At 41.2% G+C, this 18,863-nt stretch overlaps 1 protein-coding gene across 4 annotated transcripts in view; it reads right to left on the bottom strand.

Moving 5' to 3' along the window:
- The window catches only part of LOC140312940 (C-terminal-binding protein 2-like), a 62,942-nt gene that overhangs the window by 6,190 nt on the left and 37,889 nt on the right, over window positions 1–18,863 (bottom strand). For 2 of the 4 annotated variants that reach the window (XM_072390834.1, XM_072390832.1), the window contains 3 exons: window positions 5,510–5,664; window positions 1,247–1,391; window positions 530–736 (listed from right to left, as the gene is read on the bottom strand). In XM_072390834.1, coding sequence (XP_072246935.1) covers window positions 530–736; window positions 1,247–1,391; window positions 5,510–5,664 — 507 coding nt within the window. Of the gene's footprint in view, window positions 1–529; window positions 737–1,246; window positions 1,392–5,509; window positions 5,665–12,286; window positions 12,303–15,943; window positions 16,829–18,863 lie in introns of those variants that run through there. The other 2 variants (XM_072390833.1, XM_072390835.1) reach the window with 2 other exon arrangements.

The raw sequence follows: 18,863 nt of genomic DNA on the forward strand, positions 1-18,863 counted from the left end.
TCGATCTGAGTTGTTGACAAAAGCTTGCTCAGCAATATTTCTATCTAACAGCAAAGTGGGGGATGTGTGTTCCCCTCAATATCCAGCACACACACGAAGATAAAAAACTGACTGCAGAGCAAAATTTGTCACCTGGTGTTGGAATTTTGTCTTGTTTCCTTTATTGGAACAAAAGCATTAACTTGGTGCAATACAATTTTCATCAAAATGAAGGAAATTAAATGTCTAAACTCAAATGTCTTGTTAAAAGGCATCCAGTACACACACACACACACAGAAGACGTAAACACGTTTATAGCAACTGGACGTTTTCTCCTCAGTGCATGAATGTAACTTCAACCCATTGTTCCTCTAAACCTTCTCTGGCACAGAAGCTGTCCTTACTGTAAGCGCTTTTCTGAGAGAACCTGCTAAGAGGTAGTTAGAGTAGAATTAAATCCATTTGGTCGTAGATACTGAACATCCTTGCTCTGAGCACCACTATCCTCAGTTGACATTCGCTGTTAAAATCCATCAAAAATATTCTCACCAAATCCTATGAGGCCGAGCGTCTCTCCTCGGATCCTGGCTGCCCCGGACGCAACCTCCCGGATCTGCTCCACGCTCTGAACTCTCGTGCCCTCCCGGAGAGCCTGGTAAAGCCAGGTGTTTCGCCGGTACAGGTTAAGGATGTGACAAAGGGTTGAATCTGCTGTTTCTTCCACAGCCGCTGAAGGAATATTACACACTGCAATGCCTGGAGAACAAAAGATTGAGGGGGGGTGGAGAAAATAAAGCAGCAGAAATTACAGTACAAACAACTACTTTTGTAAGAGCCTTTAGTTTTTTTTTCTACCATCATGTATGAAATCACATGAAATCCAGCTCTAATGCCAAACATATGTTGAAGGGGGCCAAATGGGATTCAGAAGGAGAATTTCATATAAGCTGGAGCATCTGCTCTGAATGTAATATCATTTCCATTACGGTTTACAGTTAATGAATAATTCCTGCTACATATGTTGTTTATGTTATGCCAATACAGAGAGCAGAGTTTGGTTTGGCCCTGAAGAAAAGATGCACTCTCCTTATCCATAATACACCATTTCTCTTCTTGTTTATTTATCATTTTTGTCTTCTCACAGTTGAGCCATATGGCAAAATACGACTCTTCCTTGTCATTATTCTTGGCAGTCTGTTTCTGAGCGACCTCCCTCTCTGTATCTATGATCCAACCCTATCGTCTGTGTTTGTCCCTCAGCCTCACCGAGATCCCCGGCAGCCTTGATGTCGATGTTGTCGTAGCCACTGCCGATGCGTATGATGATGCGCAGCGCCTTGAACTTCTCTAAATCCTCTCTGGTCAGGGTTATAGTGTGGTACATCATGGCCCCTACGGCTTCATTCAGCACCTGAGGGACATCAGAGAAGACTTCACTGTCAGTGTTTCCCCCGGCGGCCATTAGTTATGTCAGAGACAGACAGAAACATTTCGGTTTTAAAAACACATGATTGTTACATATTGTCACACCTATATTCAGCAGCACGTAGGAGCAACTTGTTGCAGCCACCACTGAATGCTTTCACCACCTTCCATCTTCCTGAAGCTAAGTTTGCGTTTGCTATTCTTCATCTAAATGCAAATGGATTGTTTATGTGTGCTCTAAAATACGAGTGACTGTCTTTGCATTTACTGTACAATGAGTGCTTGCTAGAGCTGTTTTTTGTCACAATCCATTAATTCACACTGTATGCAAACAGGGTTACAGGGGGTGCACGCAGGACAATAAAGCAGACTGACAGCTGCTGAGAAAGCCAGAGAGCATAAACAAGTGGTTGTTGTGAGCCAAGGCCGTTAAATAACCAGTTTGAATTCACAACCCGCCAAGAGAATTAACCTACCCGAGCCAGATTAGCATAGCCATGAATTTCCAGACAGCATTTTTATTGGAGTTAGATGCAGCGGGAGCTGGATGCTAAACTCAAGGTTAAAGCTCTCCGCGTGCATTAATGTCATTACTTGAACGAAGCAGGCCGGCTGCAGGCTTGGCTGCAGACGCTGCTGAAAAAAGAACAGCGAATCGCTGCACAGCAGGAATATACACTGAGAGCAAGTTTACAAGAAGTGAAAAAACTCAGCAAATAGATTTTGTGTTAATTAGCAGTGGTGTTAAAAGTCCTCTGCTGTAATTAGAGTTGGCATGCCGTGGTGCATCTGCTGCGTTGTTTTTACCTACGGTGGTGATTGCTGCAGAGGACATAGAGCAAGTCTGAGTTCAGATTAAACATACAATTTATTAATCAGTGAGTTTGAAAGGCACCATTTTTAAGCTCTCAAGTGGGGCCAGTTATCTGTATTTATGTACATTTAGTCCTACTGATGAGCTAAGCAAAGCAGATCATTTATCTGCTCGAGCTCAGAGATGCAGCTTGTTCATTTGTGAGCTTCCAGGGCTATTTTATTAGCCATCATCTGAGCCAGGCTATGCTCCATAATGCTAAGTTAATCACCTGCTGGTGCCAAACTCATGCAGACATGAGAGTAGCGTCACTATTTTCAAGGTTATGCTCAAATGCTGAAACAAAAGGCGGTTCGAGGAATTACTTGATCAGATGTTCATTTTGCACTTCTCATCATAAGTCCAGGTTGTTTTGGAGGAAATTTCTGAAGGTGGGAGTTGCGGTTTATAATAAATCTCTGGTCTCTGAATCACAGGTTTACTGTCTATCAGAAGTTTCTACGAAGGTTTAGGTGAAGAAGGCCAATTTCGGAAGCCTGCAATGGTTGAGGATTTGCATTAATGAACCCCAGTAATCATAATTTCATGCAAATGCAATTTTCATTACTCATACCTTTTAGGACTAATTGAAACAGGGCACATTTTAGTATAGTTAAGGTGCACACTGCATGATCACAAGTGGCAGGTGCTGTTCTCAAACGGTAGGCCAAGAAAGAGCTGCTTGATTGTTTGGCCAGTCATAACTATGACTTTGCTAGCTAAAGATTATGCAAATATAGGCCTCTGCAAGCACAAATGGAGAAGGTGTGAGTGAATGAAACAATTATGAAATTATTCGGCTACTTCATGTTAATTAGCTACTTGATTTTGAAAAGTCTGATTGTGAAGTATCTCCATATGTGCTTGTCAGTGGAGCAGGTGAACGTAGTTAAGTGAGCCTCACATAAGACAACCGCAGTGGAAAGTGGCTTCTCCTGTTGAAAACTGGTTACGGCTGTTAAGTGGTGTCAGGGAGCAGGACCTGACAGATGTGGAACAGGCATGTAACTTTGAACTAGAGCTGCAAGTTTAGCTGATCTATGGTGAATATCTATCCACATTTCCTTCTGTCTATGACCATGACTGATAACTATCAAACCAGAAATTACGAACCAGAAATGATAGAACAAATTAAAGCATTTGTTCTGTAATTCTCTTTTTTTCAACCAAAACTTTGCTAAGCACGAGTGCTTTCTCGTCATTTCTTTTTACTCAGCAGGAGCCACAAAAAACTCTTGAAGGCCACCTTGGGCTCTCGGACTATCTATTTATTGCCACAGGAGTGTGGAGCCAGGAATGACTAGTCAGACGCTGCACTTTCGATATCAAGAAGGCAACAAGAAAAAAACCTGACACATTGAATGAGATGGGCAACATTAGCATAATGAATCAGATAAGAGTAAGGGGAAAACAAATGGGGCAAAAATCAAAAGTAGAAATGATGATGATAATTCATCAATTTAACGATATAAGATATAATAAATAAAACAGTATAAGAAACAAATATTCAAATAAATATGTAATAAATTAATAGTGAAAATTAAATAGGAAAGTTAATGAATGTGGAGATTAAAACAAAACTGCCATGCAATCATTAAACACTGAATCTTTTAATACTATTTTTGGTCATATTGATGGATCTATTGTGTCATCTATTCATTCATTTTCTTTGTTTTGGTCTACTCCATGAAACAATGTGTGGTTTTACACAGATTCCTTTCAGAGATGACTCCTTCACCGCTGCGTCTGCTCACTTCCAGGAAGCTCACACAGAGAGACAGCAGCGAGATCGTGTTTTCTCACAGTGAGTTTCTGATGTTCTCGTGTGTGAACAGTACTTCACTACTGGGATTTGGAGTGAATGTGCGTCTGTGTGTGTGTGTGTGTGGCCCCTCTGTATCCTCTGCCGTGTGGTTACAGTTGTGGGATTGCTGCCAACATCTATGCTTCCAGATGGGCCCCCAGTTTGTGTGACATATTCACACTCAGAACATCCTACCAAAACAGAGACTACTCGTTTGTACATGGTGAGGGAAAAGCCCAAATAGCGACTATTTCTGTTTGGCATTTTCTCCATCTAACCTGTAAATTTGCATATCTAGGTTGGCATTAAAGTAAAACTGACTTCTTCTTAGCATTAAACCAACCACACATAAGATATGTTGGGGATTTGTAGAAGGCAGCATTTTCTCTGAAACTGATACAACTCCAATTGGAGGTCTTCCTTTTCTCTTTGAGTGTGAAACCACAAACCCTCCAGCTTGGATTGTAAAATTGCTGCTTCCTGCCTCCAGAGTATAGACAGTTAAATAAGACAAATGTTTCACCCACTCTGACTGAGAACAATTATACTGCATTTCTATTACCAGCCCCCTCCTCCTCCTCCTCCTTATTTAACAAAGCCGCACTTCAGCACCCAGTGGGATTAGCGTCAGTTATGAAACCATTATAGTCGTACTGGGAGAGTGGAACGAGCCAGTGGGCTGAAATATCATTTAAGCATTACAGAGGAGGAGGAACAGAAAGAGGATGGAGATGATTCCTCAGCACTGAGCAGAAAGCAAACAATAATTAAAAAAAAAACACTCATACTTTTCAAACTGTTTCCTGTCACATTTAAAAACTGGACACAGTTGTATACAGTAAGTACATGAGGAGGGGTGTTGCAGTGCATCAGTATTACATGAAAAGAGTGAAATATTTGTATGATGTAAATAATAATACACCTAAGACATCATCACGATTTCATCTCAGCCAACAAAAAGAAAACCTTACAGAGAGAAGATTGTTTTTTGTGCCATTAAAATTCAAAAAGACAAAGATGAAACAGAAATGTTTCAGTCCTCCACTGATATCACGATAATACTATCATCCCAAATTATTTTGGCCACGATAATCATGTAGTAAAAATCAGATATGGTGGCTGGAAATGAGGATCGCTATTTCTATCATTTCAATGTTTTATTTAATTCGGGAAAAAAGAAAAATGTGGTGCATGTGTATTTTGACACCTTTTTCTTGACTGAGTTGTGAGCAGTTTGAAATATATCTACGATGCAAAGCAATAATCATACTATGAGCAAAGGCTCCTTGAATAAGTCCAGAAATAAAAAGCCACCCTTTATGAGAGGTTAGACAGTGAGCTGTAAGAGAGAAACAAATCCATCTGCTTTTCTACGTGTAAGAGGCATAGCTGCTGAATTTACTAAGACTGACAGATACAAATACATTTCTGATATCTGACTCCATACCTTTTCGTGTATTTCCTGGGTTGACTGAGCATCGCAGAAAGCTACTGTGGCCAGATCCTTGAGGATGGGCATCTCAACGGTGCAGTCGCGCCCATCCAGTAGCGCCACCAGAGGGCGTGGGTGCATAGGCCCGTTCATAATCTGGGGCCGAATACCTGCAGAGATCCAGAAAAAAAGAGCCGCTCAATTATTTATATGAGGCAACACAGACAAGTGAGCGGCGGAAGGAGCAGGAAAACGTAGGAACTGCATTCCAGAGAGGGAAGTGTGTACTGCAGCTGTGTGGTTTTGGCTGTGTGGAAGTCAGTGTCATGCACACACCTGATCGATACCCCTCAGTCTGACTGAAGCACTCCCCTCTTTAAACTACTGTCATCATCTCCCTCACCTGACAACATGGGTCGATATAACACACACACACACACACACATGCAAACTCACAGTGCCAATGATATGACTACCCCCTTCACTTGCTGTTATCCACACTGTTACCAGGCAACAGGTCCTTTCACCCCATGAGGTCATCACCTCCATTATCCTATCACCACGCAGGAGCCGGCAGGCCTTTCGTTACTGTAATTGTGAGGGTGTGTGTCTGTGCCGTTTCTACACTGCAGATTCTTTGCACACTTGCTCTGACAGAACTCAAACAGCAATCAAATCAAACCTCGGGATTTTTCTGTTTAGGCACAGTAACCCAACAGGGACCAAAGTGGCAAAATTCCTCAAAAGCTGTGATGCCTTATGGTGTACTTTGAGTGTCATGTTAAACTTACCCCTTGCAAAATAAACTTTTCTATGATTGATGACAAAAAAAAAATAAAAAATCAGTCTGCTGTTGAGGAAAAACATTCAAACGGTGTGGTCCCAAATTCAGATAAAAAAGAGGGAAAAAGAAGAAAAATAAAACAGAGAAGGGAGGTGGGGGGTCCATGCACCACCAGTCTCTGGCTCCCTGCTGCCTGTTGTCATGGTGATTAGAGGATTTGGGCAGGATTATGAAATATTTTATTTAGTGGCATCTGCGCTGCTGGAGAGGACATGCAATTCTGCTCGCTCTGTGACTGTGTCTCTAACTCCTCCAGTTTCAGGAAGCGAGCACAGTGTCTGTGGCTGCCACAACTACAACATGCCAGCATAAGCGCAACAATCAGATAACGTTCAAAACACGACAAGAGGAGACTCTAAACTGTACATGTAGCAATGCTTCAAAATCTGCAGGAGTGGACTTGTTTTCTATTGTAGATGGTTATTCTCAACTCAAAAATCTGGTTATGGTTCTGACGAACAATTTAAAGGACATGATAACATATTTCCCCGGTCGCTGGTCACAATGCATCAAAGGATTCCTATATGAACACAAATAACGCTGCATTAGTTTAAGCATGTTGTACGTGACTCAGGAGTGGGCGGACTAATTTGGAAATAAAAGGACAGATCGCATTTCAGGCGGTTTTCTGAATCTAATTTCGAAACATGTATATAATAAGACATATTCATGATATTATATATATATATATATATATATATATATATATATATATATATATATATATATATATATATATATATATATAATGTATTATGAATATAAATTTAACACACAACATGGATTTCTTTGAAGTTGTAAAAAAGTGAAAAATAAGCCCAATCCAGGAAATCTCAGACATTTTTTCACTTTTTTCTGCACACATTATTGGCCCATCGTCACAAAGTATGCACTGGTAAGCCTGTACTTACAGCATTTGCCTGAGTTTGATGTCATTGAAAGGTAAAGCTGCAAATGGAAACACAGACAATGCACCACGAGGAGCAACAGTCCACCTGCTCTCAGCCCACAGAGAGAAACAGAATTAGGATGGAGGATTAATTTCTGAAAGAAGCTTTGCAGGTTGTCATTAATATCACTGATCTGACAAATGACCTGCAATATCATTGGGTTCATTCATTTAATGACAAGAGGGGAAGGTGAAACCAATCTATACAAGCAGAGGTGACAAGTAGGAAAGCAGTTCACCAGCAAGCTAATTAAAGATGAAAAATACAAAAGGAGTGAAGCTGTGAGAAATAGGAGGAAGCGGGAAGGCGGATGTTCTTGGTGATGGCTGAAAAAAACAAAGAAAAAACAAAGAGTGTGTTGATCAATTTACCTGTAACATGACAAATAGAATTGCCTGCTTTGAGGAATGATTTTAAACATGCTGATGATCACTTTTAAGACACTGGATGGGCCTTTAAAGGGGCTCTGTGCTAATTTCACACAACAGTTTTCTTGCCACGAGGAGGGACAACTCAGCCTGAGAAAACAGCTGCACAAAATCCTCTGACACTCTAAAGCGAGACAATGCATGACATCTGTCAGAGAAAGCCTGAGACACAAACTGTGGGAGTGACAAATGAAAGAAGCAGGCAGTTAGCAGGCAATAAAACAAGCCGCGGAGGAGCATAATGGGACATTAACTACTGTTGCCTTTGCTGCTATATTTTTGATAATTCTTTGCATCATCTGTCTCTTATGAGCAGTACAGTACACTAAAGCCTCCAGTGCAGGTCGTAAATGAGCAAACAGATTGTGATCTGTTCACAACTGCTTAAAACTCTGTTTGGTTTCAAATAAATGGAAATCTGCTCGTTATTACGGACCTTATTTTTCCTTGACTGCTTTCAGGTTCTGCTTGTGCTTCTCTTTGCTGATTTACTTAGATTTTTGCAACAGACACAAGAGCCATTTTTTTTGTGAAATCATTATCCAGAATAAAAGATGATATAGTTTGTATTCTATCATATGACAGCCACTAACAGCTATTGCTATGGTGGTGTCGTTTACAAATGTAGAAGAATGTTAGATTTGTTTGTTACAATCAAGGAGGCTTTCTGACCAAATCTGCAGAAACTCTTCAAAACGAGAAGATAACAAAAGGGAGAATACATTATTCAAAATAAGAGATAGATACCTGATAACAGCTTGTTATCAGGTATCGTTAGAAAATTTAATTTGCCAAGATTTTTTTTAAAATACATTTTCTAGCCTCAGAGACAACCAGGATATCTTGAAAGTGACCAGACAACAAACGAATACATTTCTCCTGTTTCAACGAAGATACTGTATCTAAGAATTATTTTCACTTTCGTCTGTCAAAGTTCATCAAAAAGCTTTTCAATGTTAGTGTTTCAAGCATTAAATTACTTCGGATCAAAGTGCAGAGTCCCTGATGCAAATGCTCACGAAAGAAGACATCCAGCAGAGGATGATCATTTCACACAAAAATCAAGCACGTATTGACTTGATGTATAAAAAAAGTCAATCTGACTTAGATTTCAGTATTTGGTTCTTGTTCTTGTGTGCGCACCGGTTCCATTTGGGGTCCTCAGAAACAATTGCCCTGTAATAAACCATTTCAGCCGTAGCACCAAATCCAGGTTGTGCATGCATTTTGCTTATCCATGTAGAGCTTATGAGCTTCTGCTGAAATGAAGCAGCTCTCCTTACTGACAGTAAAAGTTCATTTTCTTCAGATAATCCCTACAACCTACTTCTTCTCCATTGTGTTGGTGTTTGCCTTCACAGCTTTGATACACACCCACCAATGCAGCTGATGTTGCCATCATTCCCATCCTTTGATCGGGTTCTCACTGCGAATGCCAGAAACTTTTTCTGCCAATGAAAACCCCATCAGCTCAGCATATTCAGAGATCTGTCTATAGCTCAGAGTTTTCTCCCCTCGTCGTAGCTTTGCAGGCTCATACATTTCATCCTGCAGCACAGCTGAGCATCTATACAGCCTTCGATGTACCAAGTGGTCGAAGCACAAATTGATTGAAACTGTGACTTTGCTGGGCTATAGAGGCTGGATACACGGCTTCCATCTCAGCATGTGGAAACTAACTGGGACTCTGCTACACATGCAGTCCTATACTTACAACCTGTTAGATCAGCAGCGCCGTGTGGAATGCTTTTAAAGCAACACCAGTGAGGTTTGTGAATCTTAAAATTGTGTGCTTCTGATTCATTCTGAAGTGCTTTAAGCATTGTTGTGCACCTGCAGGCGGTGTGCCCAGGAGCTGAGATACAGCAGTTCATGACATTGGTTTTCAGCCCTACACGACACCGTTTTGCTTCATGCTTTTCAAACACGACAACAAATTCATGTGTATGGCTGCACATTTGTCTTTATGACAGCGTCACAACTACAGTTGTAGTGGGAACCCAAAGAGAAAAAACAAAATGTGTTTTTTTTTTACAGACATATTAGATATAAATGAAAGAATAGAAAAAATAATGCCTGTTAGGGGCAACTTACAGCATAGGCTAGGTGGCTGGAAGTGTTAAATACAACATGGTTGAAAATACCATCAGCAGCTGAGTCCCTTGCTTGATCCATGGACTTTTATTGTCTGTCATTCCTCTGCTTCTCCGTCCTCAAATTATTTTTTTACTCTCACTGCCTGTCACTTGCTAGTAAATATAAAAAAAACACTGTGGAAAAAAAGCCAGTAAAAAATCAGAGCTTTGTAACAGATGAAAAAATGTGGCAGAAGTAACCTTAGTCTCTCTAGTATAAGCTAAAAGAACACAGCATTCTTGCTGGGTAGGCTCATTTTGCCTGTCTGTGTGTGTGTGTGTGTGGTTGATGCATGTTTGTGAGGCAGCTGTGGAGGGAAGACTGCTCGCCAAACACACCTGTGGCTCCACATCTCCCCCTGCGTCTACTCATCATACCCCTGCAGAGTTCATTATCCGACTGGAAAATACTTCCATCATCTAACAGCGCCACACAAGGACACCCACAGTCACGCTCGCACACACCGAAGCGTTGCAAACACACACTTTATGAGCAACCCATTCAGTCTATTCATCTCAATGTCCTAACAACAAGCAGTCGGCGGAAAAAGCAGAGTCACTTGAAGGAAGTAGGTTAAAAAGCTGTTGACTAATTATTTCCTGTTGGCTAATTGCCTGCCTTCAACCTAATAAGGCAGAACGCAGCACTGAATTTAACACATGAGGGATCTGCAGATAATTAACACTCAAGGTTGTTAATGTGGGTCTTAATGACTCCAATACCTGACCGGTGATTAGAAGGAGATCTCAAGCAATGGACAAAAAGGACTGAGTCTTCCTTTGAGACAAGAAAATGACGGCGTATTCATGTTTCATAAACAACTGTGTATTTTGTAAACTGCAATTAAAAGATAGCTGAACCAGTGCTTAGCAAAGTTCACACTATAGTATATTTAATATTGGCAATATTAAATATATTGCAATTCTTCCTGCACATGCTCTCAATAGTCTGAGAGGACAATGTTTTAAAGTCAGAAGCCGTTTTTATGCATACTTTTAGAAAATAATAAATGACACAAAAAGCGTTCAGTGATATTGTTGGAGTCACTGTCTCAATGCTAAATAGTAAGAAGTGTTTTTTTTTTAACACATACACCATGGATACAGTATAAAGAACAAGATGCCCTCAGGCTTAGACTACTGTAGCAAGTTTATCGCTCTCATATCAGTTCTACTATCACGCCACTTCAATTCAATTAAAGAACCTTATCCTCATCTCTAACAATGATCGTCCTCCTGAGAATATCAGTGACCCCGTAATACCTCATGTGCTTGCCTCTCAGGTGTTCTTTGCAAAGCTTGTTCGTTGAACCTCTCTGAAGGCTGAGAGAAAGTGTTTTCATGCTTGAATTGTTGAGTACACTAGTCTGCTTTGTTATGTCACTCTATTTTAGAATTCTCTATCTTGACATTTTGAAATAAGCACGAGCAGTACAACTTATTCCCAGAAAAACGTCAATCAGCCAGCGCATGAAAAAATAAGTAGGAGAGAACAGAGTAAAAGAAAAACAAACCCTTAACGATACATTGCACGTTTTTTTTGTTTTTTTCAAGGAATCTTTAAAAATACTTGAAAGATTTCTGCGGTGCACTTATAACGTGCAGAGTTACCATCCGTTAATGCAGCACATTTTCTGGAAACCTATGCTTCAATTCGCTCCATTTCCAAGGAGGTGGCAGCGTGGATACTTTTGTGGAAGTGCGTCCATTATTACACCAAAAATATTCAACGTTAGCACACTGCAATGTGCAGAGCAGCACTGCACCCTCAGACACAGAGCTTCTCTTTGCGACGTCCTGAGCTGCTTTACATTACGGCACGTCTCTCGCTGTCTTGTTTTTTTTACCCACATTTTGCTTTTTATGCAGGCACATTGAAACAAAGGTTGTTTTATAAGTTAAATTTTCTTTTCGTGGGTTACTAATATGTTCTCCCACTGTCTTTTAACATTGTGTGCAACACTAAACCTCCAGTGACTCATTCTAGAATGTATAAAATTTGGGACGTTTTGCAAAGCGGGCTGATCTCATTGTGAGTTAATAAACTTTAATATTCAACTTTTTCCCAGTCATATCACATCCTGTAAAAGCCAGTCAGTAAAGAGGTCCAAATCCACTTTTTTAATGTATATATGTAGTATAGTAAGACATTTAACATCATCGTCCTGTTAACATAACATCAGTTCTGATGGCAATGTTCCTTTACTGTAAGCTCAGTTTGGTCCTTACACTTCTATGAGCCACCTGCTGATAACAAGGAAAAGGTTGAGTTTTTTATAAGAAAAACTTAATCAGCTTGTACGTAGTGTGTGGAGACAACTGTAGCATAATGTTTGCTTATTTAATTAGAGACATTTTTCTAATAATTACTAGCTGACAGCTGTTGTTATGTTGAGGTTATGAATCAATTATTTTGTAAGTATGAGGAAAAACACCCTTCGAAAATCCCATCTGCATGTAGAGGATATTTTGTCGGGAAAAAAGCCGAAAAGTGAGAGATAAAGGGAGCATAAACAAGTTTCATCTGAGTGGTTTCATATTAGTTAGCTCTTGATCTCAGTTCAGCTATTTCATTGTTTTTTTGCCTGGCTCATTGTTGGATGAACACTGAGACAGCAAGACTGAGAACTTGAACCTTTATAGGAAACACAGAAGTCTCTCTGTCCAAACATAAAGATTCACCCGATAACAGACTCACCCCTCAGCAGGAAAAAAAAAAAGCACCACAGAGCCATTATTCAAGTTCCTATTAGCTGTTACATAAACTTCTGTGAGCAGGAGAAACAACATGATTAAAGACGGTTTATGTTAGGCTGTAAGATATTTTGGCTGGTAGTCTGTGGGATAGAAAGGCTAACTACTTGTGCCAATGTCCTGTTATTGTACCCAAAGTATTTATCACAGCACAACAGCCAGCATTGTCTGTCAGTAATAAAGAAACCAGCAGAGATGCCAGCAGCTTGAGTAACTAAATCTAAACCATGCTCAGTGAGACAACAGATAGTCTAATCCAGTGGACGTCATGTGTTGATACATCCCTCGAGGATTGCTTGAATTGACTAAAGTTGTTATCATCCTAACGCTAACGCTAATCACAAACTGGATGATTTATCAGGAAGTATGAAAACCTTCGGCAGAGCTGGCAAGAGCGCACTCTCAACCATAAATGGATTACAGATGTCCCAAACGAAAAAGCCTTTTTGGATTCTGACAACAGAAATAGACGTTTTGAAAGTAAGGAAAAGAAAACCAGAACTCGCTCCTTTGTGAATACGATCTGGTGTCTAATTCTCTTGTTTGGACGGGCTGATCTTGGAAAAGCAGCTCAGGGAGCTCCACTGCCAGACGCTGTGACTCAGAGTTTTCAGAGGGAGGAGGATCATTTTCTAAATAGAGCACAAACAATCGATGAAAGAAAATAAACCCTTATTCAGACCTGTTTTCTCCCCCTGGGTTTAGAAACCAGTTTTAAAATTGGTATTTAATAACATGACACCACATCAGTAATCTTTATCTCTGGAGTTATATTTTCTGACAAATCGAGCACTCTGGTTTTGTGGTTTCATGGATCTCCAACAAGCCTCGATTGGTTTAAACAGGCGATTTTATTTGGAAGTTAATGTGCTCTCCACAGATTTATCTGTGGCTTGTTTTGAGAGGTTGACATACACTTCGAATGTAAATTTTCCACTTGAGAACAGCATAGTTGTATTGACTTACCTGCACTATTGTGGTTTCCTGAATAATTTCACTGTGTGCCTGCCATCTCAAATCTCTGTTAATAGCCCTCTGAGGCAGTTTATCATCCACACTTGCAGATGGTGTCACACACTCTCAGGCCTTCTCTTATATCCTCACATCAGTTTTTACTGTAAATCAGAGGTGACTTTTTTCCTTTTTTGAATCTAAGCCTCGCCACCCACTAGACCCATTCTTTTCACTTTCTTTCTGCCCTTCCTGGCTCTGCTTCCCATCCCCTTCCCTAACAGTTGAACGGTGATGAAACACTCCTAAAGTGCTCAGACCTGCGTGATAAATGCCAGGGATGCACTCACACCGGTCCCTGTATCAGTGGAACAATAAAACTGCAAAAACAAAAGGAAGTGAGGAAGATTTTCCATGGCACGATGATGTCAGTGACACAGCGGCGCTTGCAGAGTTCACAGCAAGCTTTCAGGGAAAAAAACACTCCGCTGTTGACGCAGAACCAGAACAGGCTTAGCGGGCTAAGGGACCAACAGCTGGTTCTGGTTACCTAGCAACTCCCAAGCTGGGGGGCCTCAGAGATGGGATAGTCCAAGAGCGAGTGAACGGAGGGGAGGGCTGATAACCCCATGGGCTTTCTTTGTGGCAAGTGTAATAGGAAGAAAGGTAAAAGCTTGATTTTAATGATATTAAATCATTCCCCTGCAGGCCTCCCAACTTGGCAACCCAAACACACAGAGTGAGCTTTAGAGAAAACGAGTGCCACAATCAATGTTTTCCTCTGCCGCATTTTCCAGGGAGCCATCGGGAACTCAAAGCCCTTCATTTGGCCGCACTAACTTTCATACATCCCCACAGATGACAGTGCTAATGATCAATGATTGTCAGGGAAGCCATGGATCTTAAGTGAAATAAACACCAATCACATTTCTTACTGCTCACTTCTCTTCCATTTCTTTTCATGTTTTCCCATCTGTCCACTTTCATGCTACACGAAGGAAAAAACAGCAGCGTTACACTCTCTGGTGTGCATACATGTTAGCAAAAATCCGGCGCCTGCATTCTTGGGAGTGTCTGCTTTCTTGAGTGTGTTTATGATCCCCTGGCATCTGTAGAAAAAATAGGGGAGGTGTAAGCTTTTCTTTGGCAGACTTGCCTGCTGCAGGCCCCCACCGGACCCTTTCAGAGCCCGGCTGTGCTGCCGCCACCCCAGCCTGTCTCTTGTTCCACTATGTAGCCACACAAAGACATTGTTTGTCCTTCCCTACAACCAGTGCCCCCACACCCACCACCCACCCTCTCCAAAGTTATCACCACCCAAAAGCTCAGCCAAAGAGGTGAGGGAGGGAAGAGACAGGGAAACAAGAGAGAATATAGAAGTGTAGGAAAGAGTAAAGGAAGGAAGGGGACAACATATGCCAACACAAAGATATCACAGCTGGTGTCAGTGCTCACTGACAGCAATGCAAAGTGAGAAAGTAGACGGGCCTCCATCCTCTTTAAAAGCGCTCAGCATGGCCGGGGTCCGAAACAAAGGCAGCTGTCGGTGCTGATGAACAGCAGACAGTGCACTCCAGCTTTACTTCACACGTACTCATAGAAACGAGTGTGTTCAGGTTGGGAGCATGTGCACACAAAGGCACACAAGTCTATGAGGGATAGGAAGGAATCAAAGATCTGTTACATCCAAAGAAGCAAAAAAGTCTGATTATTGAAGGGAATACTTTAACTTATTAAAATACAGAATAACCGTCCAAAAGGAAATTCACTGCAGCAACTTTTATCCCATGCAGTTAAGGGTTGTGTCAATTGCAATGTAAAAACACCTCAGCTGCAACATGGAAATTGACTTAAAAAAGGTGCTGTAAATCTTTCTTTTGATTGTTTTTATCTGAATAGCACAGATTGCTTCAATTCTCTTTACACCTATCTTTGAGCTCCAAAATAAGCAGCAAAAAATGATACGTCACGAATACCAAATAAACGTTTTTAAGATGGGGGGAAAAAAATGTGTGTCTGACACTATTAACCCTCACACAAGGAGAGCCACTCATATGCCCGATCCTCGGTGACCCGTGACCCTACATATGACAGGCCATCTAATCTTACCCTCCTCACGCTGCTGTGCAGAGCTCTGCGGCTGCAAACCCAGGAAATACTGACACACTCGCAGGGGTGCTTGCCCTCATGCACACACACTGTTTTCATGACACACTTCATTGCAAAAACATAAGAGGCTCATTAGCCTTAAAGCCAACTCCCTCCTCCCATCTCGCACCATTACCAGTGCGCACACACAAACACACCACAGATTTTTATTATTATGCCTGGTGAGTGCATGCACACACATACACAAACACATGCATGACGTGAAACATGCTCCTTGCCTGGGAAATGCTGTCTCCACATTCTCCAAATCAGGTGCTGCACATGGCAGGGGAAATGTTGAGGTCAGGGACAAAAAAAAAAAAAAGAAAAAGAAAAAGAAGAAGAAGAAGAAGTGGGCGTTGGTGTATTCTCACACTGTATGCCCTGGGGTTATCCTCTCCTCTTCCTCCAGCCTTCCTCCCCCTCCGTCTAACCTCCTTCACTGTCTTCTTTTGCTCTCCTGCTGCTTGTTTCCAAATCTGTCCTCCTTTGTCACCTCACCCCCAGAAGTTCCATTGCTCAGACGACTGTTAGTCTTGAAGGAAAAAAAAAATGGACGGTGGCACAGGAGGGCAGTGGGTGAGGGGGGAGGACAGGGGAGCGACGATGGTCACTCCTCCCACCCGTGCAGTTAAATCGGTGCCTTCAACTCCTTTAATCTCCAGAGAGGGGGAGGAAAAAAGAAGGGATCTCTTTTCCTCTCCAGCCAGCGATCGGCACTTGTCTGCGCTCTCCCCTTTCCGCCTCTTCAGCCGGATCACTTGTATCTTTTCTCCCCAGCCTCCTCTCTTACCCTGCTCCGGCTCCCTCTTCTCTCCCTTCACAGCAGGTTTGGGCTGTTCATTCAGACGTCAGGCTCACTCCGTCAGCCTTTTGTTGGAAGTCACAGAGAAACGAAGGGAGGGAGAGGAAGGGGTGGGGGAGAAAAATAAGGGGGGGGAAAAAACGACAGAGAAAACAATCCAACACCGCAGATATGCAGGAGAAGAGGGAAAAAAGGAGGTAAATAACAGAGACGAAAGAAAAGCACCAGTCACAGCGAGAGGTGCGGCACTCCTGGCACACGTACGACTCTCTCTTCCATTCTCCGACCTTCCCCTTCGCATAACATATTTTCCTTCGCTCTTTTTTCCTCCCCTCCCTCCCTCCCTCCTTCCTTCCCTCCCTCCCTCCCTCTCTGTTTTATTATTTGTGATCTGGGCTCCACAGTCCTTTAGGAGTGCCAGCCCTTTCCCCCCGTTCCCAAGTCTCACTCCCTCTTACCAACAAACTCTACTTCACAATCTGACACTGCATTTTTTTTTCATGTCACTCGCTCCACGCCGTTTGAAATGGGCACAACTGGTTTTGCATTTCAAAGAGCCATTAAGTGTCTTTTCTTTTGGCTTCAGCAAAAATATTTGTCATGCTTGCATGGACGTAAAGTTGAGTTTCATACAAAGGGCAAAGATGCAAACTTGTTTCCAAGAATGCTGGGAACCTGTTTGTAGTCAAAGTGCAAAAAGGAAGAAACTATTTGGAACGCATTTAAACTATATAAGATTGAAACTAGCATACAAACAATATATTAAGTCTGGAAATTTTCATTTTTCACCTCTTCTTTTAATAATACTGGAACGTTTGGGAGCTGAAAAGGAGAACTGCTGTGTGTTCATGCAGGCATATACAACCAACAATGGAGTTCAAATGAATTTGTGACCTCCAATAGTTGTGCGGAAAATTTCATATCAAAGACAGTACGGCGAGTACGAGTTGTACAAAGAACATTTCTAGCCTTAACCATGATTGTGTTCTGACCCAATCCAAGTAGTTTTGATTTCTTACTCTAACCAAGTGAAATAAAGTCTTTTGTAATCCTTCCCCACCAGGAGGTCTTTGTTACTTTTAAAGGAATGGAAAGAACTGCTTTGGAAGAAAGGTCATGGAGTCTGAGGTGACCACCGATATGTTTATGCTGAATACATGTGAGATGTGCTTAATTCACTTCATTCAGTACTCCACAAACATTCCCTTTAAAGACAAAAATCCGCCAGTTTAAAAATGAATTCTCACAGGTAAAAATATCTACACATCTGCAGCTGAGCTCTGAGGGTGAAGTCTGTTTCTCTTTCACATGCAGACTTACTGTTGGTAACGCTAACTGTATGAAAATCCTTCCTGGAGTCAAACTGATCCCACGATTTACAACTAAGCACAGGAGTAAAGATGAGTGTGTTTATTACTACACCTGTCTGAGAGGGCGGCCCGACACACAAAGCCACTTTTGCCTGGAGGGATTTCAGTGATGACAGTTAAGACCGTGCTCCCAGGTCACCAAACACTACTTTACAGAAGGAACACACATCACCCAAACAGCCCAGTTGTAAAATTATTTAAAAGCAAGAGCCTGTTATTTGATTTGTCAATCAATGGAAAACCTCTGAAGGTTCAATTTTGTTATATGCAAAGATGTGCTTTCAAATGAACTATTAATTAATCATGAAAACAATTCATCCATAGGTAGCAGTAGTTCTAAAATTTTAAAAGACCCAACGATAGATATATCATTGCTTTTATTATTATATAATACGGGATTATCATGGATACAGTTTGATGCTGTAAATCTGCTAAATTATTGTTTGATTGACGGCGATGGAAAACCTTTGGTAGAACACGTTACATGAAGCCTAATGGATTGGATGAGCTACATCCATCATTTCTTCCATCCCCTTTTACAAGCATTTCTGGCCAGTTCAACACTACAGACATGGAAAGTGAATGTCATCAAGTAGGAACACATATGGAGACATGCAAGCAACACACTTGCAACACAATCATTCCAATAAAATTCTGTTTGCACATGAAAAACTGCTGAAATTTGCACGAGTGATGAGGCAAAACGCATTTTGCGTTTTTGTTACATGTACGATGTTAAAACTTTTAAAATCGACGTGATTCAACGAGAGCTGAGAATGAGCTATAAGACATTTATATATAAAATACAGACGAAGTACATATATATATATGTACACATATATATATATATATATATATGTATATATATAAAAAACCTTAAAGTTAAAAAGTTATCTATTTTACTTGTAACGCATGTGTTCACACACTATTTATCATTAATTCAAAATAACCACAGTTATGAATATCCCACCGTTTTATCTGTTT

This window comes from Leuresthes tenuis, unplaced genomic scaffold (genome assembly GCF_036924035.1).
Source record: "Leuresthes tenuis unplaced genomic scaffold, fLeuTen1.0.hap1 SCAF_8, whole genome shotgun sequence".
Taxonomy (NCBI): Eukaryota; Metazoa; Chordata; class Actinopteri; order Atheriniformes; family Atherinopsidae; genus Leuresthes; species Leuresthes tenuis.